Source organism: Elephantulus edwardii, unplaced genomic scaffold, assembly GCF_000299155.1.
Source record: "Elephantulus edwardii isolate Elephantulus edwardi_28Jun2011 unplaced genomic scaffold, EleEdw1.0 scaffold00091, whole genome shotgun sequence".
Classification (NCBI taxonomy): Eukaryota; Metazoa; Chordata; class Mammalia; order Macroscelidea; family Macroscelididae; genus Elephantulus; species Elephantulus edwardii.
In genome coordinates this window covers 6,312,499-6,337,087 of record NW_006399841.1, presented here as the reverse complement: position 1 = coordinate 6,337,087, position 24,589 = coordinate 6,312,499, and the positions used below count along the sequence as shown (strand labels likewise).

Genomic DNA, 24,589 nt, shown 5'->3' with positions numbered 1-24,589 from the left:
GCTGCCGCGCGCCCCGCGCCCACCTGCGCGCCCCGCGGGGGATCGTGCGCCAGACAGCGCGGGGCTCGGGTGGGGGGCTCGTGGGGCGCTCCAGTTTTCTTACTGCCCTTTCGGACTCGGGAAATCCGAGGGGCTGGAGGGCGGTGGCTGCCTGGGCGCCTGGCGAGGCAGGCGCTGCCCCCCGGGTTGGCTTCCTCCCGGGTTGGCTTCCTCGTCCCCTTTTTGGATAAGTCTTGTTTGTAGTCTTGTTTGTATCTTAGGAACATTGAGTGGACAAGAAAACTCAAGTTCCAACAGGCCCTGTACGCATAGTCAGGGGCGTTGAGGACTCCCAGGCGGAGACTGGTGAAGCTCCCCGTCCTCTGGGGCGCTTTTATTTGACTTTAGCGTCTAGGAAGCACTTGATGTCTCTACGCAGTTTGCACATGTCAGCCCTCTTGGTTCCCTTTAGGACACAGGCGGGGTAGGTGCGCAGGGAGAGGTGAGAGAATATAGCCTCCGGCTTTTAAAATCCTGTTTCCTTTGTGCACTAATTTCCCTACATCCAAGGGGCTGGGAATAGTGGAGTGATTCTGGCCGTCTAGTGCATCTGATTAGTCCTTCTGCGGCTGTTTCTCTGGCCCACTTGATGTAGTTCTGGAGGAAACCGCTCTGATTCTCCACTGTTCCTTGCCTTCCAGGCCTGCGCCTGCCCCTCCTTGTTACTTCAGGGTGATAATTTGAGTAACTCCATTTCTCCTCACGCAGCTTTTGAATTCCTGGAACTTATGTTTGGAATCTTAAAAAAAACCATAATTCTATTTGGTTGGGAAATACCTTCACATCCTTCAGAAGCCCAGACTTGTTGCTGCCAGGTTGATTCTGGGCCTGTGGTGACCCCACTTGTTGGACTAGCGGTTGAGCGTAGTCCTTAGTGGATCCACTTGCAAGGCCTTTCTTATGAGGTGTCACTAGGTGATTTAACCTTTCGAGTTAATAACGCTCTCGTTCCTGTTTGAGACAGAACTGACACATAGCTGACTTTCCAGCAGGTTTTCAGAAGCAGTAAGTTTCACCAGGGAAAATAGCCTGTTTTTCTGCTGGTGGAGAATGGTGGATTTGAACTGCGTGCCTGTGGGTTGACAGCACAACTCCTTAGCTCCTGCCCAGGCCAACAGTGCCTCTCTGAATTAACGTTGCTGTTTTGGAAGCAGGAGTGGCATCCACTTCCTAAAAAAGTCTACCTACATTTTTTTTGCTAGGTACTTCCTGGAGAGTGAGTCCCCTTCTGGAAGAATTTTATCCAGAGACCAACAAATATTTACATATCCTCCAGATTGCAAATAGTAGGGTGTTATAGATACACTTTTTTCTGGGTCCTCTTTCCCTGATGCTGTCACGTTAATTGGAGAAGGTACCTGTTCACTCTAGAACTCCAGCCGGACTCCATCCCAAGGTCACTTGATTGTCAGCTGCCCTGTTGGCCATGCAGCTGGAAAAAAAAGCATCCACTGAGCACGTGCTCTTTTACCCTTAGAGAGCGCTGGGGACTTGCGGGTGAGCAGTTATGCTGGTGGACACTCAGGCACAAGTCTTGGAGCCAGTTACTTCACAGGAGGAAGATGGGCAGTCTCCTCCCGTGTGATTGAAAGGCTAGCTGTGGGCTGGTTCCCGCTGGTGGTACACAACAACAGCCCTTAACGTTAGGAGCTCTGATGGCCTAGTGAGTCGACCAGCTGCTTGAGAGAAAGATGGACAGTCCCCTTCTGTGAGATTTACAGCCTCAGAAAACCTGCCAGAGGGTCAGTTCTGAGCCAGTTTTGACTCAACAAACAATAAGTAGAGTTCTTGCCACATAGGTTTTCTATAAGTTGAAACAAACAAGACACATGTTGTTCTGTGCTGTCTAACACATAGCTTACCTTCCAGTCGATTTTCAGAGGCAGTAAACTGAGTGGGAGGAGATTGCCCATCTTTCACCTGCAAAGCAGCTGGTGGATTTGAACTGTGTGCCTTCAGGGTTAGCCGTGCTATTAAGCCACCCCCAATAGCCAGTGCAACAGAGCACCCAAGTTAGGCTCATGGGAAGCAGCATAGCCCTGCTGTGCTGGACCCGGCCTGCAGAGGGAGCAGTGAAGGCCAGCTCCCTGTTCCAGCACTGAGTCCCAGGGCTTCTCTGGGATGTACTTGCTGTCTTGTAGTTGACTCCAGTCCAGGGAATTGCAGTGGAGCTGACAAGGGACAGAGGAGCCAAGCAGCTGAGGGGACTGGTGGTTCTGAGTACAGGTTCTGTTTGGGACAGTCCTTGGCTTCTCTGTCACTGTGCCATGTGCAGCACCACTCCAGACCTAGAGGGTTACAGCCTCCCCAAAGAGAGTCAGGAATTTAGCCACCAAAAACTGTGTGGAGAAACCCCCCAGTGGACCCACAGGTCTTCAGTTCTGGCCAACAGAGAAGTGTTTGTCCTGTGCGGTGAATCACACTGGAGGTGGATTCAAACCACATGCATTTGGGATTGTGGCACAGCTTACCACTAGGCCACAGAGCTCCCTGACACAGCTAGAGGCAGTGTGATCCTTAAGAAATTTACAGCGAGCTCTGGTGGCCTAGTGGCAAGAAGCTGCACTGCAATCCAAGAGGTGCACGGTTCAAATCCACCAGATGCTCTGCTGAAGAAGTAGGAACAATCTCCTCCTGTATCAGTCAGATCTGATTTGATGGTACACACACAAAAATAAGTTTAAAAAAAAAAATTGACTTACAGGTTTGAGATGGAAAAGGACTTGACAGGTAGATTCTTGAATACAAAATGGAATGAGTTTTTAGCTATTACACATTATATGTTGTGGTGTTATGTGCTGTAAAGGCACCCTTGAGTTGTAGCTGATGCTCAATGGGTTTTCAGAGGCTGTAAATCTCATGGGAGGAGATGGTTCATCCTTGTTCCCAGAAGGAGCTGGTGGATTTCAGTCTCCTTCAGGCAGCTCAGCCCCTTTCCCAGTGGGCCACCTGAGCTCCGTGGAATCCTGCGTGGCCCTGTGTCATCCTTATGTCTTGTTAGGTGCTGTCTCACAGTTGACAGTGACGCTGACTCACAACAACTCTGTAAACATCAGGCCTGAGCTCCGCCTGTCCTGTACCAGCCTCACGCCTGTCCGCTGGAGTCCATGTGACCATCACGGTGCTGGTCCGTTTTGTGGAGGGGCTTCCCCTCTTGGCTGACCCTCTACCTTTCCTAGGATGATGTTTTTTTCCAAGGACTGATTTCTCTTGAAAATATGCCCAGTGCACACCCCTGTTTATCTTGTTCACAGTAGCAAGGAGTTGGAAACAACCCATGAACAAATGAATGGATAGAGAAGCTGTGGTATATTCACACAGTGGAATACTATGCTGCATTGAAAAACAAAAAACTCATGCAATATTATTCAAAATGGGTGACTCAGGAGGACATTAAGCTGAGTGAAAGATCTCAGTCACAAAAGGACAAATACTGCATAGTGCCACTGTTGTAAAACAGGACTGACATCGGGGCTGGGGGGAGACTGCTTGTGCGGAAACTGCCTAGATCAAGAAGCAGCAGTCAGTCCAACAGAAAGAAGCAGGGGCAGCTGCTGGGTTTAAAATCAGAAGAGATGGATCCTCTCAACATTCACTCACTCTGTATGCTAAGCAGATAATCTGAGAAGTTGGACATCTTAATTAGACACGATAAAATGGTTTATATCAGTGGCCCTAAATTAACTTGTTTTAGGATTACCATTGATGCTAGATTTGCTGCTTCCTATTTCCTGAGGGTGGGGCAGATTTTCCCCCCCTTAAGTAAACTTGTCTCCTTAGCTTTCTGCTGGCTTAAAAACAGTCTCCAAGAAATGACCCCACCCAGCCTGTCCACGCCTGGCTCTCACCTAAGCAAGATGAAAGTTACTGAAGCAATTTGAGACTTTGAAATGCCCCAGGATGCTTTTTGAAAGTGTTGGCACAAGCTCATAAGTAACAGGTGGCCATGTCCCCACCTTGGAGGCCTCCCCTGTGTAAACAGCCATTAGTTTAGTCCAGTTATCAGGGTATTGGCTTTAGATAACTTGCCTGGGAGCTTGAGGAGGAAGGGCTTGGGAGGGAAAGAAAGGTGGACCCAGCCCTCCTGTGTCCTTTGGCACACCTCCTTTCCTAACAGGAGATAGGAAACTGTTAGTACAAGGTCAGAGGTTCAGATCCACCAGTTGATCCTCCCATAACCCTGATAATGGGTCAGAATGAACTCAAGGGCTGTAAGTTTTTGGGTTTAATGAGTAGCTAGTTGGAGGGATGGCCTGTCCCTGAGCCCTGCTGTGCTGCCCTCTGCTGGGGAGGCCAGGGAAAGATTGCCTAACCTGTGTGACTTTTTGGCCACTAGGTCAGAGGTTCAAATCCATCAGCCACTCTCCAAGAGAAATGTGGGCAGTGTTCTCTTATGAAGGTTTAAAGTCTTAGGAACCCAATGGAGGGTCACTTAGACAGAACTAACTTGATGGTGGGTTTGGGTTTGGTTTTGGTAACAACAAAAATCTTAGATTCTTTCTGTGTGTTAACAGCTAAGGCCTGGTGAGGGTCTCGAGGCATAGTTAGTATTCCATTGTGTGAATATACCACAGCTTCTCTATCCATTCGTTTGTTGATGGGCACCTGGGTTGTTTCCAACTCCTTGCTATTGTGAACAGAGCTGCGATAAACATGGGTGTGCATATATCTGCTTGTGTGGCAGTTATGGTCTCGTTGGGATATATTCCCAGTAGTGGAATTGCTGGGTCAAATGGTATCTCTATTTGCAACTTTTTGAGAAAGCGCCATACCGCCTTCCACAGTGGTTGCACCATTTTACATTCCCACCAACAGTGAATAAGGGTTCCAGTTTCTCCACAACCTCGTCAGCATTTGTTGCTTGCTGTTCTGTTTGTTATTCTGACGGGGGTGAGATGATATCTCATAGTTGTTTTGATTTGCATCTCTCTTAGAGCTAGGGATTTTGAACATTTCTTCATGTGCTTGTTGGCCATCTGAGTGTCTTCTTTGGTGAAGTGTCTATTCATATCCTGTGCCCATTTTTCAATTGGATTATTCACCTTTGTAAGACCCTTATCTGACATGTCATTACCAAACACTTTCCAAAGTCTGTGGCTTCCCTTTTTACCCTGTTGAAGTTTTTGGGTGTGCGATTCTTTTTTTTTTTTGTCATTTTAACAAAACTTTACAGAAAAGTCAGATTTTCATTCATTCATTGTTGCACATTTTACCCCCTCTGCTCAGTGATTCTTGCTCTTGTAACAGAGGGCTCAGAACCAGCTCAAGGGGCTCAGTGCCACCCTTGCGCCATGGGTACACTCACACTCCACAGACACGGAGGCTGGAGGGAGATCCTGCCGTAGACTGGGTCAGAGTGGATCTGAGTGAAGGGTCAGGGTCAGGGTCCCCTCGTGCACCAGACTGTCCCATTTCCATCAGCCGTCTTTTCTTACCCCTGGGTATATGCTGCCTTTTGATGTCACATGTCTCATTGGTGATTGGTGATGGAGACCTCCAGAGAGTTCTGTGTGGAAATCTGGGAAGATATTTTGTGTTTTCTTGCAGCACTTTTTGTTTGTATTCTCTAAACTGTCTATGTGGTATATACAGTTGCATGCCTCCTTTTAGAAAATGTAACATTGTATCATTTTCTTATGAAGTCTGGGTTTTGATTGACTGCAAGGCTTGTTCCCTCTCACTCTCTCCCTTTAAATGAACTTGTTCACTTTTTCCCCCACTGTGGTTTTTTCCCCCTTTGATTTAAAGCTTGCAGAGCTTCCCTGTCCAGAGATCAAATAAACATTCACCAAGTTGAATCAATTTTTAAAGACTTCATTTCTTATTTTGCATCAAATACCTGACATTTGATTATACTTTAAAAGTCCTTTAACTGCAAAGAATTATAGAAACTGTTAGCAGTGCTTCTTCCTGGGTGATGTTTAGTTTTTCTTTTATCTATTAAATTTTTTTATTGTGAATATGCAGAGGGCAAATTGATTTTGCAATTTCAATTGCTGATTCAGATTTCATGTATTTTTATGAAAGAGGAAGGAAAGAGACTAGATGGAGAAGAAACACTTTGTTGCCTGTGGGATCACAGTTTCAAATGGGACCACAGCTTCTTGAAAGAAGCAGCAGTCATGATCGTTCTTGAGAGGGTCGCTGTGAGTTGTAGTCAGCTTGACAGCACGGGACGGCGATAATCGCTGTTGGGTCAACCCCAGCTCTTTTTTTAAAAAAAATTTTATTGTGTGTGTGTGTGTGTGTGTGTGTGTGTGTGTGTGTGTGTGTGTACCATCAAATCGGATCTGACTGGCACAGGAGGAGATTGTCCCTCCTTCTCCAGCAGAGCATCTGGTGGATTCGAACCATGCACTGCTGGGATTTGCAGGAATTGCAGTGCAGCTTCTTGCCAGTAGGCCACCAGAGCTCCCCCTCCTTTTTTTTTTACTTTTAAAAAGAAACATTGCAAAAGCAACATTAAAATTACAACAGAAACTCACAACATTACTCAATATCATTATCTAATTAAGTCATTCCTCATTTTTACCTGTAAGCCTCTAATTCATGTCCACATGTATATACAAAGATACATAATATCAATGATAATATAGATAAGATCTCGTATTTTTTTAAAAGGGATAGTTAATTCTTTTTTTGACATTTGCTGTGACACAGTTAAGCATTGTGAAAACAAGGGAATGGAACATCTGTAATATGTCACTCCTCCTGAGTTAAGGGGTCCTGCATGGTCAAGCCTCACAGCAGTTCCCCCCACCCTGTGGGAACTGTGGGAGCAGCACAGGCAGCGCCGTCTCTCGCTTCCAGCCAGCCTATCATGGTGATCTCTTGTGCAGAACAGAACATTTCAAGACTATGGCCTTTGGGGGAGCTAGTTGCAAGGCATAAGGAAACTGGGTTAATTTGAACCATGAGCCTTTCACCTAATACTTGAAATCTACCCAGAGACTCCTACCCTAGGCTGTATACTGCTGTCCAAGTAGAACCAACACATAGCTGCCCGTCCAGTGGGCTTTCCAAGGCTATAAATAGAACAGGGACATTCCTCCTGTAGACCAACTGGTAGCTTCTAACCACCAGCTTTTGGATTGGTAGCACAGCTCTTTACCCACCAGGCCACCGAATTGCAGGCAAGAAAACTCCATGGAACATTTCTGCTCTGTAACTCATCAGGCCGCAAGACATCGGAATTGACTCAGTGGGGGATTTGATGTGACTGCTTATGAGTTTAAGGATCAGGAGGATGGTCCCTGGCTTGGCTGGGCTCAAGCGTGTGTCTCTGATTGGCCTGTGTGCGGTGGGAAGCCTGGCTGATGCTGGCTGGCTCCAGTGTGTACGGAGGTGGGCATTCTGTCCCCTGCCCGCGGACTCTCATCCTCAGCAGGCTGGCCGCGCTCACTCATCTGCTCTGACAGGGCTCCAAAGGGCTCTGAGGGAGCTCTGGTGGCCTAGTGGCAAGAAGCTGCACTGCAGTCCCAGAGGCACACAGTTCGATGTTCTGCTGGAGAGGGAGGGACAATCTCCTCCTGTACCTGTCAGATCTGATTTGATGGTACACACACACACACACACACACACACACACACAAAGGGATGGCTCTGAAAGAACTTTTTTCTTAAGAAAAAAGCAAAAGGGGGAGCCGGATAGGGAGGAAAATGTGCAACGTGAACAAATGCCAAGTTCTATATAAACTTTCATTAAAATCTGAAGAAAAAAAGAAAATACCATTGCCTAAAGGAGGTCTTGAAAGTCAGTTGACTTCAAAGTAATATCTAGATTGGTGATTGGCTAAATACATTATTTTTTATTTTATTTAAATTTATTAATTTCAGTAAAAATTTACAGAGACTTTGGGTTTCCATTCATTCATTGTTGCACTTTTCTCCCCTCCCAACCCTCGCCCTCAGTACACCTCCCAGAAAGGCAAAAGACAAATTCTTTCATTGTTTCATAATATATATATATTTTTTAATCTAAGAGAGACAAGGGAGGGAGGAAGGAAGGAAGAAAGGAAGGAGGGAAGGCAGGAAGGCAAGAAAAAAGAAGGAAAGAAATGAGCTAAATGTTGCTTCTTTCACCATCCCTTGGACAAAACAAGTCCCAGGCCGAGCCCAGATCCGAGTGCTGGGGAAATAGGCTCACCTCTTGAGGGGAGAAGCTGCGGTGTGTGCGGTAGAGGGGCTGCTGCAGACTGGGGTGGAGACCCGCGTCACTTCTGTAACTCACCCCTCATGATTAAGGCCAGCTTGATTCTACCGAAGGTCAGTAGGACCAGGTCACATTGATCCATAGCATTTTCATCCACCAACTCTTCTTAGTAGCTTGCCAGCCTTTCCTGTCTGCTGTCTGGAAGGTCCCTGACACCATAGCAGCTTGCAGACCACCACTGACCAGTGGATTGTGGTTGTGTGTGGTTGTGTGAAGTGCGTTGACCAGGAATCATTTCCCAGTCTCCTGTTTGTGTCAAGTTGACCACATTTGACCCTGTGAACAATGGGTCTGACCCTTGCCCTGTCCCACACCAACCATACCATGGTCAAGTGCGTTGTGAGTCACTGTGTCGTTCCATCTTGGTGAGGGTGTTTATCTCTTTCTCTGACCTCCTCCTTTCCCACCGTGATGTCCAAAGACTGACCTCCTGATAATATACCCGGGAGGTGAGGATTTTACCACAGAACTACCACTGTCCCATTGGTTTAAAAAAGTGGTGCTTTTTTATCTTCCCAAGTTTGGAAGTTTTCTTGATCCTGAGGGTGGTAATCCCGGGTAAAAGAACTCAAAACAGCCAGACTGAAGGGCATGGCAACTTGGGTCACCTTAGTGCTTGGCTCTGAATCTGCAGTCTTCTGCCTGGTACCGTAACGCTGACTCTCTTCTGGCCAAAGGCGTGTAATATTTTTTTTTCTTTCCTGTGATTCTTTTTGTAGGGGTTCAGCTGTTGCCAAAATAATTGGCAATAATGTCAAGAACTTTCAGAAGTTTGCCTCCACGGTCAAGATGTGGGTCTTTGAGGAAATGGTTAACGGGAGAAAACTGACAGACATCATAAACAGTGACCACGAGAACGTGAAGTACCTCCCAGGACATAAGCTGCCTGAGAATGTGGTGAGTCTCGGGGGGAGGGGTGGCACGGCACCTGGGGGACGCGGAGAGGTGGAATGGCCACTGTCTCTTTCCTTTGCTATTCTCCACTGTCAGGTTGTTTGTGGGCCTGGCCCGCTTTAGTCCTCCTGGCTCTGGAAATGAACTTGGCATTCAGGGTGCTGGTCACGTTGCAGCTAGAATGAACAAGTTTGCCTCCGGCTGCTCGCATGCCTCAAGGCCCCTGATTTGCCTTCTAAATGCACGCGCCCTCGATCATCTTGCTGCGACAGGCGCGACAGGCGAAGCATGGGTCTATCATTAAAATCGGGGTCAAGGCCTAAATTACATAGGGAGATAGGAGAAAATGGGAAATTATAGAGCCAACAGTTTAAAATGTTTAAAAACTTATTAAACCTGGGAGGGGAAAAAGAAATCTAGGTTATTACCTGGCCTCCTTCCAGTCACCTGCAGAGAAGGAATTCATGTCTGCTACTGTCTTTTGGCCAATGAGAAAGTCTTGCTGCAGCATTTGTCTCTGTTGTGGCCTTCTGTCACTGCCGTGTATAAACCAGGGAACTGGAGCTGTCTGGTCCTAGATATCACGTGGGAAGCTCAGCCCCTTTGTTAACAAGAGCCTCACCTGTACAGTGTGGGTGATGGAGATGGGCCGTCCCCCTGTGTGGCTCAGACTCTGAAAACCCGCCGGAGGGTCAGCTGACTCAAGGGTGAAGAGTTGTGTGTTATGTGTTCTCTCACCACGCCTCCCAGAGTACACAGTGTGTGTGTGGGGGGGGGGGGTGCAAAGCAAGGTGTTGGAGCTCCCTCTGAGGAAGCGTGAAAAGATAAATGGATGTGGAGAGCTTTTTGATGAGGCTCTCACTCTCTAATGTGATTGGGGGGGGAAACATATAGAGCCTTCGTCCTGTTCTGTAAGTGGTTTTGTGGGAGAAAGATGGCCAGTCTCCTCCCATCTTTGACTAACTCTGAAAACCCGTGGAGGGTCAGCTGTGGGTCAGTTCTGACTTGACGGTACTCGGCAACAACTACAGTTTGCTTATTGCCATTGACTCAGAAAGACCCGCCATCGTCATTGTCGTCGTTCGTCAAGTAGGTTCCACTGCAGAGCTGACTTTCTCTTCTTGGGCTGTCAGTTATGGGATGAGATCCCCCACTTCTTCCCAACAAGCCGCCCGGGAGAGTGGGACCCCTGGAGAGGCGCAGCCTTGGGGCCACCAGCGCTCGCCTGGATAGTGCCGCCAGAGCTCCCTCAGAAAGTCCTGAGAGGAAGCACAGCAGAACCCCTGCCGGGCCCGGGTGTGCCTCTCAGCCCATCAACATTTCTCCTTTCCCTCCTTCCCTCCTGTCCCAGCATGCCTGCTGGTGCTTCTTGCGAGTGTAGAAAGCATTTTTATTTCCGTTGTCTTAAAGACCATGAAGCAGGATTTTGGGAGAGTTAAGACGTGAAACTGCAGTGATGGGATGAAGTGCTCCGAGATAACATCCAGGGCATCACCAAGCCCGCCATTCGCCGCCTGGCTCGGCGTGGCGGCGTCAAGCGCATCTCCGGCCTCATCTACGAGGAGACCCGCGGGGTGCTGAAGGTGTTCCTGGAGAACGTGATCCGGGACGCCGTCACCTACACCGAGCACGCCAAGCGCAAGACTGTCACCGCCATGGATGTGGTCTACGCGCTCAAGCGCCAGGGACGCACCCTCTATGGCTTCGGAGGTTGAGTAATCAGTCATAACTACCAAAAAACACCTCACGTTTATTAATCTCTTAATGTGGGCGCACACAACCCTCAAGTTTTGCATCAGTAAGGATCAGACTGACATAATTTTAAACTTGGTGTGACACCACGCCATCACCTGGACAAGGTGCGATACCAGTAAACCTTGGTGAACATGTGTGTCATCGCGTGTGTGATGCTTTCAAGACCCAGCCCTGCTACTTCTCTGGCATCTGCTCCTGGAGTTGGTGGACCTGGTTTCATTACCAGTTTTGATCTGAATCCTTTGGAACAGTTCTGCTTTTGTTTCTTGGCCACAAACCTCGGATCCTGAAAGTCTGAGAAAGCAGCGGATATGGAACAGGTCCACTCAGTGTGAGGAGAGCCCCGCCTGGCGTCTGATCATCATTTACTCTTATTATTATTATTTTATTAACTGGGACCCGAGCACCACGCTCCTGGAAGTGTGCGGGTTTGGCGCACTGTGCAGATGTCGGTTTGATTTCATTATTCGCCCTGCTTAACCAGCGAGCAGCAGGCTGTACCACGATGACTCATCTTTCTCAGCACTTCCCAGCGTAAGGTGCACACATGGCATCAGGATGATTTTGGCAAGAGAGCTGAGAAATAGGTCAGCCTTTTCAAAGTGGCATCCTGATTGTGTTTCAGAGGAAAGTACTGGAGTAATGGCTTAGGAAAATATTTCTTTCAAAAGGTGGAAGTCAAGTTAGAGATCTCGTGATCGTGTGTGTTCTGACGAGTCCCAGTGTCAGTGTTGCTGGAGAAGATGATGTTTTCTGAATGGACCATGTGCACAATTCAAACAGATCGGTTACCCAACAGGTATTTTAACCCAGATGGAGCCAAACCAGGACCTCAGTGGGCCTGGGCAGGAGTGGCCAGGGAAGCCGATAAATAACTGCCCACACCCTTCTCCTGCTCTGATCACCTGCCATTACTCATGGATTCGTTTTACCCTCAGGGCTACTGCTCATGGCAGCCCCACAGGACAGAGCAGGCCTGCCCCATCTGATTACCAAGACCATAATTCTTTACTAGAGCAAGCAGCCATATCTTTCTGTCATGGAAGAGTTTGGTGGATTTGAACTGTCAACCTACTCACTTCACTAGGATGCAGAACATGAATGTCATGGTTTCTGTTTTGCAGGAGCCTCCCTTTCCTGTTATGTGTGCCATCCTCAGTCTGGGACATCGTCATGGTCTAAGGGGGCTGTCGGAGCTCCAGCCTTCTTGTCCATAATCTTCTTGTCCTGGCAGCAAGGTGGTGGGGTGGGGGGTGGAACTGCACAGCGCACCACAAATATTCAAGGACGTTGCCCAGAGTCACATGCAATCCTTCCGTCTGTACTCCCTTTGGTCAGATCTGTACTTCCTGTCATCAGAACTTGGTCACTTACACAGGTGGCTGGAGAATGTATCTCTCTCTCTCTCCTGGTGGCTGTAAACCCAGCCCGGCATTGGGAGCTCTGATCCTGAGAAACGGAGGAGCCATTACTCTCAGGATCCTGAGAAGTGGAGGACAGCAAGCAGCAGGGTGCTTTTTTTCCTCAGGACTAAGGAGTTTATTAGGGAAATTAACATAGTACAACTCAGGTTGGAAACAGATAAAATTTCTCAGTCAGAACAACTTCCTCCAACACACGCTTGCGTCACTGCTGAAATCGCAGGGGCACTGCTGAAGGTGCAGCCCTGAGAGGTGAGAGGGAGTTGTCTGTCAGGAGGTCTCGCCGGGATGAGGCCAGGACAGGGCCTCTGAGCACAGGAAGGACTGGCCTAGGAGGCTGATGCATACCTGTACCCACACCCCCCACTCTGAGGCTGTGATGTGCTCCCCACTGGCTCAGGCCAGCTGGACTGCAGACTGCAAGGGAGCCTGGGAAACGGTCCATAGAACACAGCTCTGGACGAGCAGAGTGGGCCAGGGAGGCTGGGAGATGCAGGAGACACCTGGACAGTGTCAGTAAGACTGGCTCTTAGAAGTGAGGAAACTGAGGCAGGGAGAGGGCAAGTCCCTTGGACAGATCACTCCAGCACTAGGTGGCTGAGAATCTCCTGTTTGCAGACCCCCTCGGCCTGGCATTTGTGGGCTGTCCACACTGTGCTGTGTGCATCGTGGGCCTCTGAGGAGTGGTCATCATTGTCATGTGCTGATTGTGAGATTTGGTCTCCCAGTGACACCACAGAGTTTGTGGATGACTGACTTTTGAGTCCACCTGGATGGGCTTTAGAAGAAAAGCCTGAAGATTTGATTCTGTTAAGATTTAAAAAACCAGGGCAGCTCTGGTGGCCTAGTGGCAAGGAGCTGCAACTACAATCCCAGTGGCTCATGGTTCGAATCCACCAGATGCTCTGCCGGGAAAAGGAGGGACAATCTCCTCCTGTACCAGTCAGATCTGATTTGACGGTACACTCACACAAAAATAAAAATAAAAAAAAAAAAAGATTTAAAAAACCCACAAAACAAAACCAAAAAACAAAATGTTGTGCCAGAACCAGCTCACAGCTGACCCTCCAGAGAGTTTGAGAAGCTATGAATGTTCCACAGAAGATGGCCCAGCTTTCTCCCGCGAAGCAGCTGGTGAATTTGAACTGCATGTCGTTGGGTTGGCAGCACCACTCCTTACCCGCTAGGCCACCAGAGATTGCAGCCAAGAGTGGGGCACAGTTCCACCCAGTCCTGTGAAGTCACCATGAGTTGGAATGACTCAGTGACAGTGGGTTTGGGATTTACTGTCGCTGTTGTTACTGTTGCAGAAGGATAAACCATCTCCCCCTCTTCATGGTTGCAGGTTGCCGTCCCAAACCTCAAAGAGGCCGTGAAGGATGCCGACCTGCTGGTGTTTGTTATTCCTCACCAGTTCATTCACAGGATTTGCGACGAGATCACGGGGCAGGTGCCCAAGAACGCGCTGGGGATCACCCTCATCAAGGTGAGATGTGTGCAGACACGGGGAGGGGGGAGGATCATGGAGAGGGTGTCCTGGAAGGCGCTGGGAGTCACCCTCATCAAGGTGAGGTGTGTGCAGACGCAGGGACGGGAGAGGGTCCGGGCAGCCTCATTTCCTTCTCTCTCATCACTGTGTGACCCTCCAGGAGACATGGTGTGCTTACTTATTTACTTATTTGCTTATTTTAAAGATGCTTACAAGGTAATTTAAAGCACATGTCCCACCAGGCCAGTCCATGTCAGGCTGAAGGCAGAGGTAGCCTCTTCTCAAGGCAGGTCAGCGGCTGCGGTGGTGAGAGGGTCAGCCTCGCAGTCAAGCGTTCCTAGCCTCCACTCACTGGAGGTCACTCGCGGTTTACATCAGCTGAGAAATTACCCTTCTCACACACGCTTTAAGATCCAGCAAAGTCTTCTTTACATGGAGACTTTTAACCAGAAGTCCATGATATAAGTCTGTAGGTGGGATTTAGGAAATTTGTGCACTTAAATGTGGAAAAATATATCATTATTCACTTAACCTCTAACTAAAAGGAACATTTATTTCGTTATTGAATTTAGTCCACAGACCACTATTAGCTGGAACTGACTCTGTCAACAGATAAAATCACCAATCTTTTCATACCATCTTGGCACATTATCCAGTATCTTGGTGTCATTTGTGTTCAGTGCTACTTTGAAATTGTGATAAGTTCTACATCCACAGTGATTTTCTTAAGTCACTGGTGCAGTTGTGTCTGTCACTTTTATCATTATATCGTCTTTTAATAATTTGATAATTTCAAGTTAATTGGCTTCCTGAGTCATTGTGTGTATTTTGTTTTATGCATCTGAAAAGTCCATAAGTCCTGACTTTTAAGGGTGGGAGGTGGGTGACGTCTATGCCATGAAAAAGGTTGAGAAATTCTGTTCCAGAGTGTTCAGATGAATGCTCAGGAAAGAAAACCTGAATGAACAGATGAAATGTAGATGGCTTATCCATGGAATACTACGCAGCTGTGAACAGGAATAAATGGACAGCTTAAGGGGGAATCTCAAAAAGTAGAATGTTGCATGCAGCCAGCCCCCACATCATCCATGAGCAGTATAATTCTATCTATAAATGTTCAGTACAAGCACAGTGACATATTATGTAGGGACAGTTACATGGGTTAAAATGACAAGCAAGGGAGCAATAAGTCCAGCATTTAGGTGTAGCTGACCCTGGTTGCGAAGGAGGAGGATGAACTCGGGAAGGGGAATGAATGTGTGTGACCAGGGGAGTGTGACCAGGTCAGCGTTGACTTAGCCTCTTGGTACACGGAAGTTCATTTTATTATCCTTTAAACGGTACCCATATGTTTGTTTACCCTGTAGGAAAAGGTGCTTTTTAAAAAAATTTTTATTGTATTTTATGTGTATCAGCAAATCAGATCTGACTGGTACAGGAGGAGATTGCCCCCTCCTGGAAAAGGTGCTTTTTAAAAAAAATTAATTTTAATGAACATTTACAGCAACTTAGGGTTTCCAATCATTCACTGTTTTTCTTCCCCCCCCCATTCCCTCTTCTTGAAAAGTAAAAGTTCATTGTTATGCAGTCCCTCCCCCCAGAGCTTCTCTATCCCTTTGTTGATGAGCACTTGGGTTGTTTCCAGCTCTTTGCTATCATGAACAAAGTAGCAATAAACATGGGTGTGCATATATCTGCTTGGGTGGCACTTATGGTTGCTTTAGGGTAAATTCCCAGTAGTAGAATTGCTGAGGCAAATGGTATTTCTATTTGCAACTTTTTGAGAACTCCATACTGTCTTCCATAGTGGTTGCACCATTTTATACTCCCACCCACAGCGAATAAGGGTTACAGTTTCTCCACAACCTCGCCAGCATTTGATGTTTGCTGTTCTGTTAAATTTTGCTATTACTGCGGTGAGATGATATCTCATTGTTTTGGAAAAGGTGCTTTTTAAGTTGTGTATCCAGCTGGGTATGTGACTTTTGATGTTTTTACAAAGCAGAGTTCTCCCAAGCCTCTTGATGATTTGTTTTCCGCTAACTTCTCGATGTCTGTGCAGGGGATAGACGAGGGCCCCGAAGGGCTGAAGCTCATCTCTGACATCATTCGGGAGAAGATGGGCATTGACATCAGCGTCCTCATGGGAGCCAACATCGCCAATGAGGTGGCGGCCGAGAAGTTCTGCGAGACCACCATCGGTGAGCGCCCCGGGCTGTGAACCGGGCATGGGTGCTCTAAGGGTGTTCTTTATTGCTGGTGTTTTCTGTGGCGAGAGCACCCTTGCATTCATGAGGACAGCAAAGAAAATGTAGCTGCTGGTTCTTACTCAGGCCGTAGGCTCAGGCATCTTCGCCTTTATTTTTAATTACACAGATTGTTCTTGTTATGTGGCTCCAATTGGCTTATGGCTCCTAGTGACCCTATGTACAACAGCTCCGAACCCTGCTCTATCATTGTTGCCAACACACCCACCCCCGTTTACCCAGTCACTTAATTCACCTCATCCAGGATCTCTCCACCGTTCCAAATATCATGTCCTTATCCAAGGACTGGTCTGTCCTGGAAACATGTCCTAAAGTATGTGAGATGGAGCTTCAAAACCCTTGTCTCCAAGGAGCAGATAACACCTTGTACTTAATGAAAATCCAAAACCAAGTCTATCATGTTGGGCTCAGCCGCCCTCCTCTCCAAGGCGGTAGACATCGATGAGAGCAGACCGCCCATCTCCAGAGGAGCAGTTGATGGCTTCGAACCACCAACATTTTAGTTAGTGTAGCATACTATATATTATGCCACCAGAGATTGTTTTGTATCCTTTTATATAAAAGATTATTAGCTAGTTACAACTCAGTGCTCTGCTGCCAACCTGTCCATTCTCTCCCATCTGGTTGGGTGGAAATGACTAACCAATCATGCTCCAAGCTGGTGGCTTCATCTCCACTATTTATTTAACATTGATGTGTAGACTTTTAACTAGGATTTTTTATTTTATTTGTTAAACCTGGCTTTAACTCTGTTTCCACCTGTCTTTGTTACAAATGTATGCATGCCACATCTTTTTATTTCTTCTTTCCCAAGGCTTCTCTGTGGGTCTTCGGAGCTCCCCACTTCATGGTCTGCATCAGTGTGTATTTCACTCTGTCTCTCTGTACTTCTTTCTCTGCGTGTGTGTGTGAGAGAGAGAGAGAGAGGAGGGGGACTGAGGGGGGAGAGAGGAGGGGGAGGAGAGGGAGGTGTATGGGCTTCTGGGCCAGTTAGCTTTAGTAGTTAATCAGCGCGTGCTTTAGAACGCCCTGTTAGCATTCTTGGCCACATGAGGTGGCATTTCATGTGACACAGGCTTGACAGGGAACCTAATTTGACCACTTGTTGCTGAAGGTCGCGATAGGTAAGACAGCTTTGCTAGTAACCAGTGCTCACTATTTCTTCCACAAATCCCAGGAAGAGGTGTGTCTCGCCTCCCCATGGACTCCCTAAGAGCATGTAGTCCTTCTTCCTGCAGGGATGTTTTTATAATAGGTGCTGTCTGGAGACAGGCAGGGACCGACCGATGGAATAGAATAGAAAGCCCCGAGGTAAACCCATGGACAGCTATCTTTGACAAAGAGGCAAAATGCATTAACTGGGGGAAGAGACAGAGCCAGGCTCTTTAACAAAAGGTTCTGACAAAAGGAGGTATCTATTTACAAAAAAAAAGAAAAAAGAAAAAAGGGGGAACCGAGATGGATATCGTGCATCATACGTAAAAATGAACTCAAAGATGAGTCAAGGGCCTTGGCAGAAAGCCTAAAACTACAAAGAATTTATGGGGCAAATTTATGAGCCCGGATCTGTGGCATAGGTGGTGGTGATGTGACATGCAGTCAGAATGAACACATAGCAGACCCTCCAGTAGGTTTTTTAAGGATGTAAATTGCTCCCTCAGAGATGCAGGTGGATTGGAACCACCGGAGAGGAGGCACAGCCTCTGGGTTGGCAGCACAGCTCCCCTGGGGTCCTAGTCTTCTGAGAGGGAAGAATCAAAAGATGGCCTGGTATCCTGGCTCAGGTACCAGAGCTCAGAGTCACTGGACCGACGCGCCCTCTGGTGGCGAGAGTGCCCCTCACTCGTGTGTCTCACCTTGGCATCAAAGGACTTTCCTTTCTTCCCACAGACAGTTTGGGTTTCTGTTGGGTTTTGGGATTTTTTGTTTTGTTTTTGATGTTTTTTTTGGTATTTTAATTTTCCACATAAATATACATGAAAAACGATAGTATTTTTTGTTTCTGTGACTGATACTGTTAGGGTTAGGGTTATTTTCACTCGAAGTTTTTTTATTTTATTTTATTTTATTTTGTGTATGTGTACCATCAAATCGGATCTGACTGGTACAGGAGGAGATTGTCCCTCCTTCTCCAGCAGAGCATCTGGTGGGTTTGAACCACTCACCTCTGCGATTGCAGTGCAGCTTCTTGACACTAGGCCACCGGAGCTCGCCTCAACAAAGTATTCTAACCATTTTAGATTATAGCTTTTTACTACTTAATATTTACCCATAAACCTATTCTTGAATTTTTATAGTTTTTTATAGTGTATCAAATTCCATTGGAAAGCTGTATCATTTAATCCATAATCTGACCTAAGTGCTTAATGATTAGCTGATTTTTGTTATTTTAACTTGCATTTCCATGTAAACTGTCGAGTTTTAAACTGTATAGTTTTAAAAGTCTGTTTTGTAAAAGCTGTTTTAGATCGGGGGAGCCCTGAGACTGTGGCCTTTAGATATGGCTCAGCCAAAGTTCTCTAAAGTGTAAAAACGAAAACTGAGAAACTAATGAGTATGTAGAAACTTGCACATCTCACATCCCAGGTCCTGTCCCAGCCTCAGGGGACATACAAAAAAAGGTGCACGCTCACTTGGTCTTCCCCCTCCCCTGTCTCTGTCACTTTGTCACTGTCATTGTCTTTGTCTCTCTCTCAAAGCTGTCAGTTTAGGCTAGCAGGAAACATGATACAGTCCTTGATACCAAGTAATTAGAAAATTATGAGAAATATAATCCACATATGCACAGAATATTATGCAGCCATTAAAAATGATGGGGGAAAGGATATCATTGAAAATTTTTCATGCCATAAAATTTGGGAGAAGTAAGTCATCCAATCATTCATAACTTAGCTGATTTTCAGAAAAGTGGTCCTATACATTGAAACATCATGTCACTTTGTTAATTATCATTTTTTATAGAATTGGCATGTTTTATTTGTGCCTGTTAATTTTTTGTTTTTTTAAATTTCATATAATGAACAGTTTACAAGTGGTTGCTTCAGCCTACGTTAACCCACTGTCACTGAGCCTCTGGTGACTCTGAACAACAGGACAGAACAGTCCTCCATGTTTCCATGGAGATAAATCCCTACAGGAGCAGAGTGTCGGCACGCTCTTGTTGGATTTGAACCTGCAGCTTTTTTCTGAGCATCCAGAGTTAACCACGACACCACTTGTCACTGTTATTTGCTGTTCAGTCAGCAGCTCATTAAACAGAATGAAGTGGGTGTGAAAGTTAAGATTAGAGACTGTTGCTAATTTTTGTTTCCTTCAACCTTCAAACAGGCAGCAAAGTGCTGGCGAATGGCCTTCTCTTCAAAGAGCTCCTGCAGACTCCCAACTTCCGGATCACAGTGGTCAATGACGCCGACACTGTTGAGCTCTGTGGCGCTCTGAAGGTAACGGCAGCCGGGGAGAAGTTACCTGATAGCGCAGTGGGGTCCGAGGCCGGAGAATGGGCTCTGTGTTCTGCGCGTTTATTTCAGGGAAGAATCGGGAATCCAGGGCCTGTGTGGCACTTTGTGCAGCAAGCCCTATTTTGCAAAGCCCTTCCTGGATGGCTTGAGTTTGCTTTTATTTGCCGATCAGGGGGGAATCATGGTGGCTTTTTTCTCTGCGACACTGACAACATAAATAGTTGGGAAACATTGAACATACCTTGTTGGCAGGGTTTTCCCCCAAGAGGAGACGATGCTGTTCACTCAACCCTGTATTTTTCCTGTTGTCTGGAGCAGGGGAAGGGGCTTGTCTCCCCCAGATCGGCTCCCCCAGATGTGATTTACTGCCTCTGAAAACCCACTGGAGGGTCAGCTATGAGTCATTTCTGACCCAGCAGTACTGTGTGTGTGTGTGTGTGTGTGTGTGAGAGAGAGAGAGAGAGAGTTTAAAACCACTTTCTCAAATTGAGTGTGTATATATGTGGTCCCTTGTCCCTATTCTATGGAATTTTAAAAATGAAAGCCAGTTAGAGACACGGGCTTCGGGCCAGCAACGTCCCTATTCCAAAAGGTTTGTGTGGGACATTCTTCACGTTGCGTGCCGGCCCTGTTACACATGCAGAACGCTGGCCATGGCTCTTTTGTTTATTTTTGTCAGTTGAGCTTTTTATGTGATTTTAATGGTGCTTCATTAAGCTAATGCCCGCTCATCAGCAGGGCCCAGCATGGACGCCTAATTGCTCAGCACCGTTCCGTGCTGCTCCAAGGTTCGTTTTAAGTGACAGGGCATTTTTGGTGGTACGTGGAGGTCTGTGAGATGCTGGATTGCTGGGTGAGAGGAAAGATTCTGGACAGAAGACTGAAAAAGCTGCTGCTGACAGGAACTCCTGCTTGGCCGTGTGTTTGAACACAGAGTGACCTTTCCTTTCTACGGGGAGGAAGCCTGCAGGGTCTTCCGTGCCTGTTACCATCAGACAAAGGAGCTCTGCTGGTGTGTGTTACTGTTGTACTGCCCAGGGAAAGCTCAGCAGTTCGAATCCACCTCCAGCTCTGATCAGGATTGGCAGTCCCCTTCTACCAAGACTTGTTGTTATGTATCACTGGGTGGAGCTGAGCCTCCAGCAGGTTTTCAGAGGCTGTAAATCGCACAGGAGGAGACTGCCCATCTTTCTCTCATGGAGCAGCTGCTGGATTTGAACCTCCTGACTTTATGTTGGCAGAGCAGCTCTGTACCCACGAGGCCACCAGCACTCCCAGTGTTGGGTTCATGACTGGCTGTTTAGCTCGGTTTGCCCCTGGCTTTGGCGGTGACGCTGCGCTGTGAGGTTGATCTTTGTCCTGTTCTCTCCCTGTCCCTGCTCCCTCACCAGGGCCACCCCTCCACCTGACAGCACCGTCCTGTAAGCGAGACCGTGGCCTTGCACGGTGGCCTTGTGTGGTTACTTATGTTTACGTTTAAGTTAAAGTAAAAACAGATGCACTTGAGATTATGGAGGGCACATTTGGAAGGCTGGCCACCCCTGCGTGGCTAGTACAGGAGGGAAATGTTTGCATCATTGCAGAACGTGTGCAGGGATCCTTGGACTGACCCCAGCCCCCAGGCTGCCCATGTCAGGGCTCTGTGCACCCCTCCTTCCCTGGTAGCTTCATTGACCCCAACTCTGGGCAGACTTTCCACTTGGCACAAGGCACCAGGTGGTCAGGCCTGACCACCTGGTGCCTTGTGCCAACAGTTTGTTGCCCAAAGTACCTGAGTGAGCACAGAGGAAGCCTCTTCTGGAAGTGGCTTCACACCTCCATCAAGGGGCCCAGGAGATCCCTGGCTTTGGAGGGGTCGGACGTGTTGTCGGGCTTAAAGACAGTAGTGCGTGCTGAGCGGGTTTCTATGGGCAGCACTTCGTAGGTGGGGAGTGTTTGTCTTTGGTGGCCTGGTGGATAGGTAGCTGTGCTTCCAACCCAAGGGCAGGCAGTTCGGGTCCACCAGCGGCTCTGCAGCCTCCTCTCACGTGAGTGAGTCACAGTCTCACTCAGCGACGTGCCCTTTCCAAGTGACAGCAGTGAGGTGTCATGTCTGTCGTGTTAGTTGGCGGGGCCTAGCTGTCCAGTTTACCATTCTAGGTGGGAAGGTAGGATGAACAAGGACTTGAACCGTCTAACCTGCCCTGATTCAGACTTGCCCAGTGGAGGTGGGCGATCGCCTCCAAACCCCCATAGTCCATGGAGCAGAGGAGGGCTCAAGGATGTCTCTTGAAAATGGTGACCGTTTTACCTCCCGAGTGGTTGAAAGCACATTGAAATGCACCGCGGAGGACGGTAGCATGCACGGCTGAGCCTGCTCCAGGGACCTCTGCTCGGAGGCACTGGCTCAGGGTCTCTTCTCCTTTGGACATTGAGTGTGTGGACCTTGATTCCCATAAGGTGAGGACAGCTGGGGGGCGACTTCCCCACCAGTCTTCCCTGAAATTATGCCGTCCACTCCCCACCCACCCGACTGCCTGGGGGTTGTGCTGAGAGGGCACTAACCCCTTCCCAGGGACCTGAGGCTCCATCACAGGCAGTCAGAACACCCCCCCAGGAGATGTTGGGAACCCCCCCCCACTTATGGGCAACTAGAGCCCCCATCACCTGCAGTCAGAACCCCACCCGGAGCTATCAAACCCACACACACACACACACACACACACACAGAGCCGTGCACCCCATCTGAGCTCCCTGACAGTGCTCTCACATTCAAGTGAAGCTTATTTTCTCTCAGCTCTGGGGCTAAAAGTTCAAATAAGGAACTTGCCTGGTTTTCTCCCCTTTAAAAAATCTGTTTTCTTTTAACCATGCACATATGTTTTCTTTTATAGGCTTAATTACAATTGATTAATGCAATTAATTAGTGTCTCATCAAACCCCCTCGTAGACTGGCCTTCCCTTCACCTGGCCTGTATGTCTGTTGATCCCTCTCCCTTCTCACCCCTGTTTACCCTCCGGGGTTGTCTGGGCGTAAACCTTCTCCTTACCTGTTTACTTTGGGCAATCAAGCTGCATATTTAGTTCCATATAATTTATTACGATACCCACAAGGCCTCATCATCCATTCTCCCCACATCGTCCTTGTCCCCTACTCCAGTCAAGTTCATGTCTGTGCACCCATCTTCTGTCCCCCACCCCCACCCTGCCCCCAGGCCTCGGCTGTCTGATTCCTCCCTTTTCAGTGATCCAAGCACCTGGACTTAACGGATGTACTCAGATGGCATCTGTCGGCCCGTGTATGTGTCTGTCTCTGCTTTTTTCAGATGTACTCAGATGGCATCTATCAGCCCTCTCGTGTGTGTGTGTGTGTGTGTGTGTGTGTGTGTGTGTGAGAGAGAGAGAGAGAGAGAGTGAGAGAGACTCTGCTTTTTTCACAACTCAAATGTGAGTCTGTTCAGAATCCACCTTTGAAAGGTATGGCCTCAATGTTGTGAAAGGTTATAGCGGGTAGATTAGACCATGGAAAGAGATTCTATTATGTTCCTGAATAATAGAGATTAGGCGGTCCGAGCCCACACAGGAGACTGCAAGCTCGGCCTTGGAGGTTGGGGTCTCTGTACAGGCCCTGCTAGATGGACCCAGTGATGGGGACCCTCTAGACCTTTTTGGTTGAGTTGGAGGGAGACAGAAGATCTGTTCTTGCTGCTAGAGTTCTTACCTTGAGCACAGGCAGCGTGTCCAGTCGGTCCTTGTCCCTCCCGCCCACTGACACAGCGCCCCTTCCCGACTTTGCTGTTCACAGAACATTGTGGCCGTGGGTGCTGGCTTCTGCGATGGTCTGCGCTGTGGGGACAACACCAAGGCTGCGGTCATCCGCCTGGGCCTCATGGAGATGATCTCATTTGCCAAGATCTTCTGCAAGGACCAGGTGTCCACAGCCACCTTCCTGGAGAGCTGCGGGGTGGCCGACCTCATCACCACATGCTACGGGGGCCGGAACCGCCGGGTGGCAGAGGCGTTCGCCAGGACGGGCAAGGTAGGCCTCATGTTGTTCCCACTCGGGCCTCGGCGTTGGTGTGCGCTCGGCCCTTGAACCAGTCAAGGGGGGGGTGGGCCTGGTGCAGAAGAGCCTCATGGTGCGAGAGTTAAGTGCCAGACCACTGACCTGTGACCAGGCTCACACCCATTGGCCTTTCTGAATAAAGAGGCAGCTGTTCCCATAAAGATTCCAGCCATGGTGACCGGGGACAGATCTGCATTGTCCAGGAGGACCTGCGTCATGATCGACTGCAGTAACACATGGGGTGTGAGGTTGGGGGCATGTTCTGTCTTCATCTCAAGTTCTGGACTCCTCTGGTCCTTTACCTTCCATGTTTTTCCGGCCCGCAGCCGGGGCTTAAAATCCTCCTCTGGGAATGAGCGATTCCCCAGTCTTTACTGGAGATTCCTTCATTTCTTACTCCTCTAACCTTTGTCTTTAAGACCATTGAAGAACTGGAGAAGGAGATGCTGAACGGACAGAAACTCCAGGGACCTCTGACGTCTGCTGAGGTGTACCGCATCGTCAAGCAGAAGGGCATGATTGACAAGTAAGTCTCCCCATCACCCCGGCGACCAGATGCCCGCCCTCCTGCTTCTCTCCTGTACCAGTGCGTGCCCACGGCACACGCTGTCCTGACAGTGCTTAGATGACGTGGGCGGGTCAGGTCAGCCTCTGGTGTGAACATGCACATCAGGAAACCCCCCACTAAACAAGCATTTTCACAAAACCCCGATGAGGCTCAGCTAAAGCGAGAAGAGCTCAGTTTGTTAGCAAATGCAATCCCATTTTAAAATGAAGACTTTGGCTTTAGAAATATAAATATATATATATACTCTTTAAGAAACACTTGACAATTCAGCAAAAAAGGACAGGTTACCCCAGATTCTGCCATCAAGGGGTGACCACTGTTATGTTAGGTGAGCAGCCTTGTTCACATAGGTGGGTGGATGGGTAGGTAGGTGGGTGGATGGGTAGGTAGGTGGGTGGATGGGTAGGTAGGTGGGTGGATGGGTAGGTAGGTGGGTGGATGG

The 24,589-nt window shown here is 48.1% G+C and overlaps 2 protein-coding genes across 2 annotated transcripts in view; both read left to right on the top strand.

Moving 5' to 3' along the window:
• The window catches only part of GPD1L (glycerol-3-phosphate dehydrogenase 1-like), a 25,548-nt gene that overhangs the window by 274 nt on the left and 685 nt on the right, over positions 1 to 24,589 (top strand). Inside the window, exons 2-7 of the mRNA XM_006890623.1 lie at positions 8,970 to 9,147; positions 13,666 to 13,806; positions 15,872 to 16,010; positions 19,404 to 19,516; positions 23,319 to 23,552; positions 23,999 to 24,105. Coding sequence (XP_006890685.1) covers positions 8,970 to 9,147; positions 13,666 to 13,806; positions 15,872 to 16,010; positions 19,404 to 19,516; positions 23,319 to 23,552; positions 23,999 to 24,105 — 912 coding nt within the window. The remainder of the gene's footprint in view (positions 1 to 8,969; positions 9,148 to 13,665; positions 13,807 to 15,871; positions 16,011 to 19,403; positions 19,517 to 23,318; positions 23,553 to 23,998; positions 24,106 to 24,589) is intronic.
• LOC102870972 (histone H4-like) lies at positions 10,497 to 10,859 on the top strand. The gene is made up of 2 exons (XM_006890642.1): positions 10,497 to 10,506; positions 10,612 to 10,859. The coding sequence occupies exons 1-2, from the start codon at positions 10,497 to 10,499 to the stop codon at positions 10,857 to 10,859; spliced, it is 258 nt and encodes an 85-aa protein (XP_006890704.1).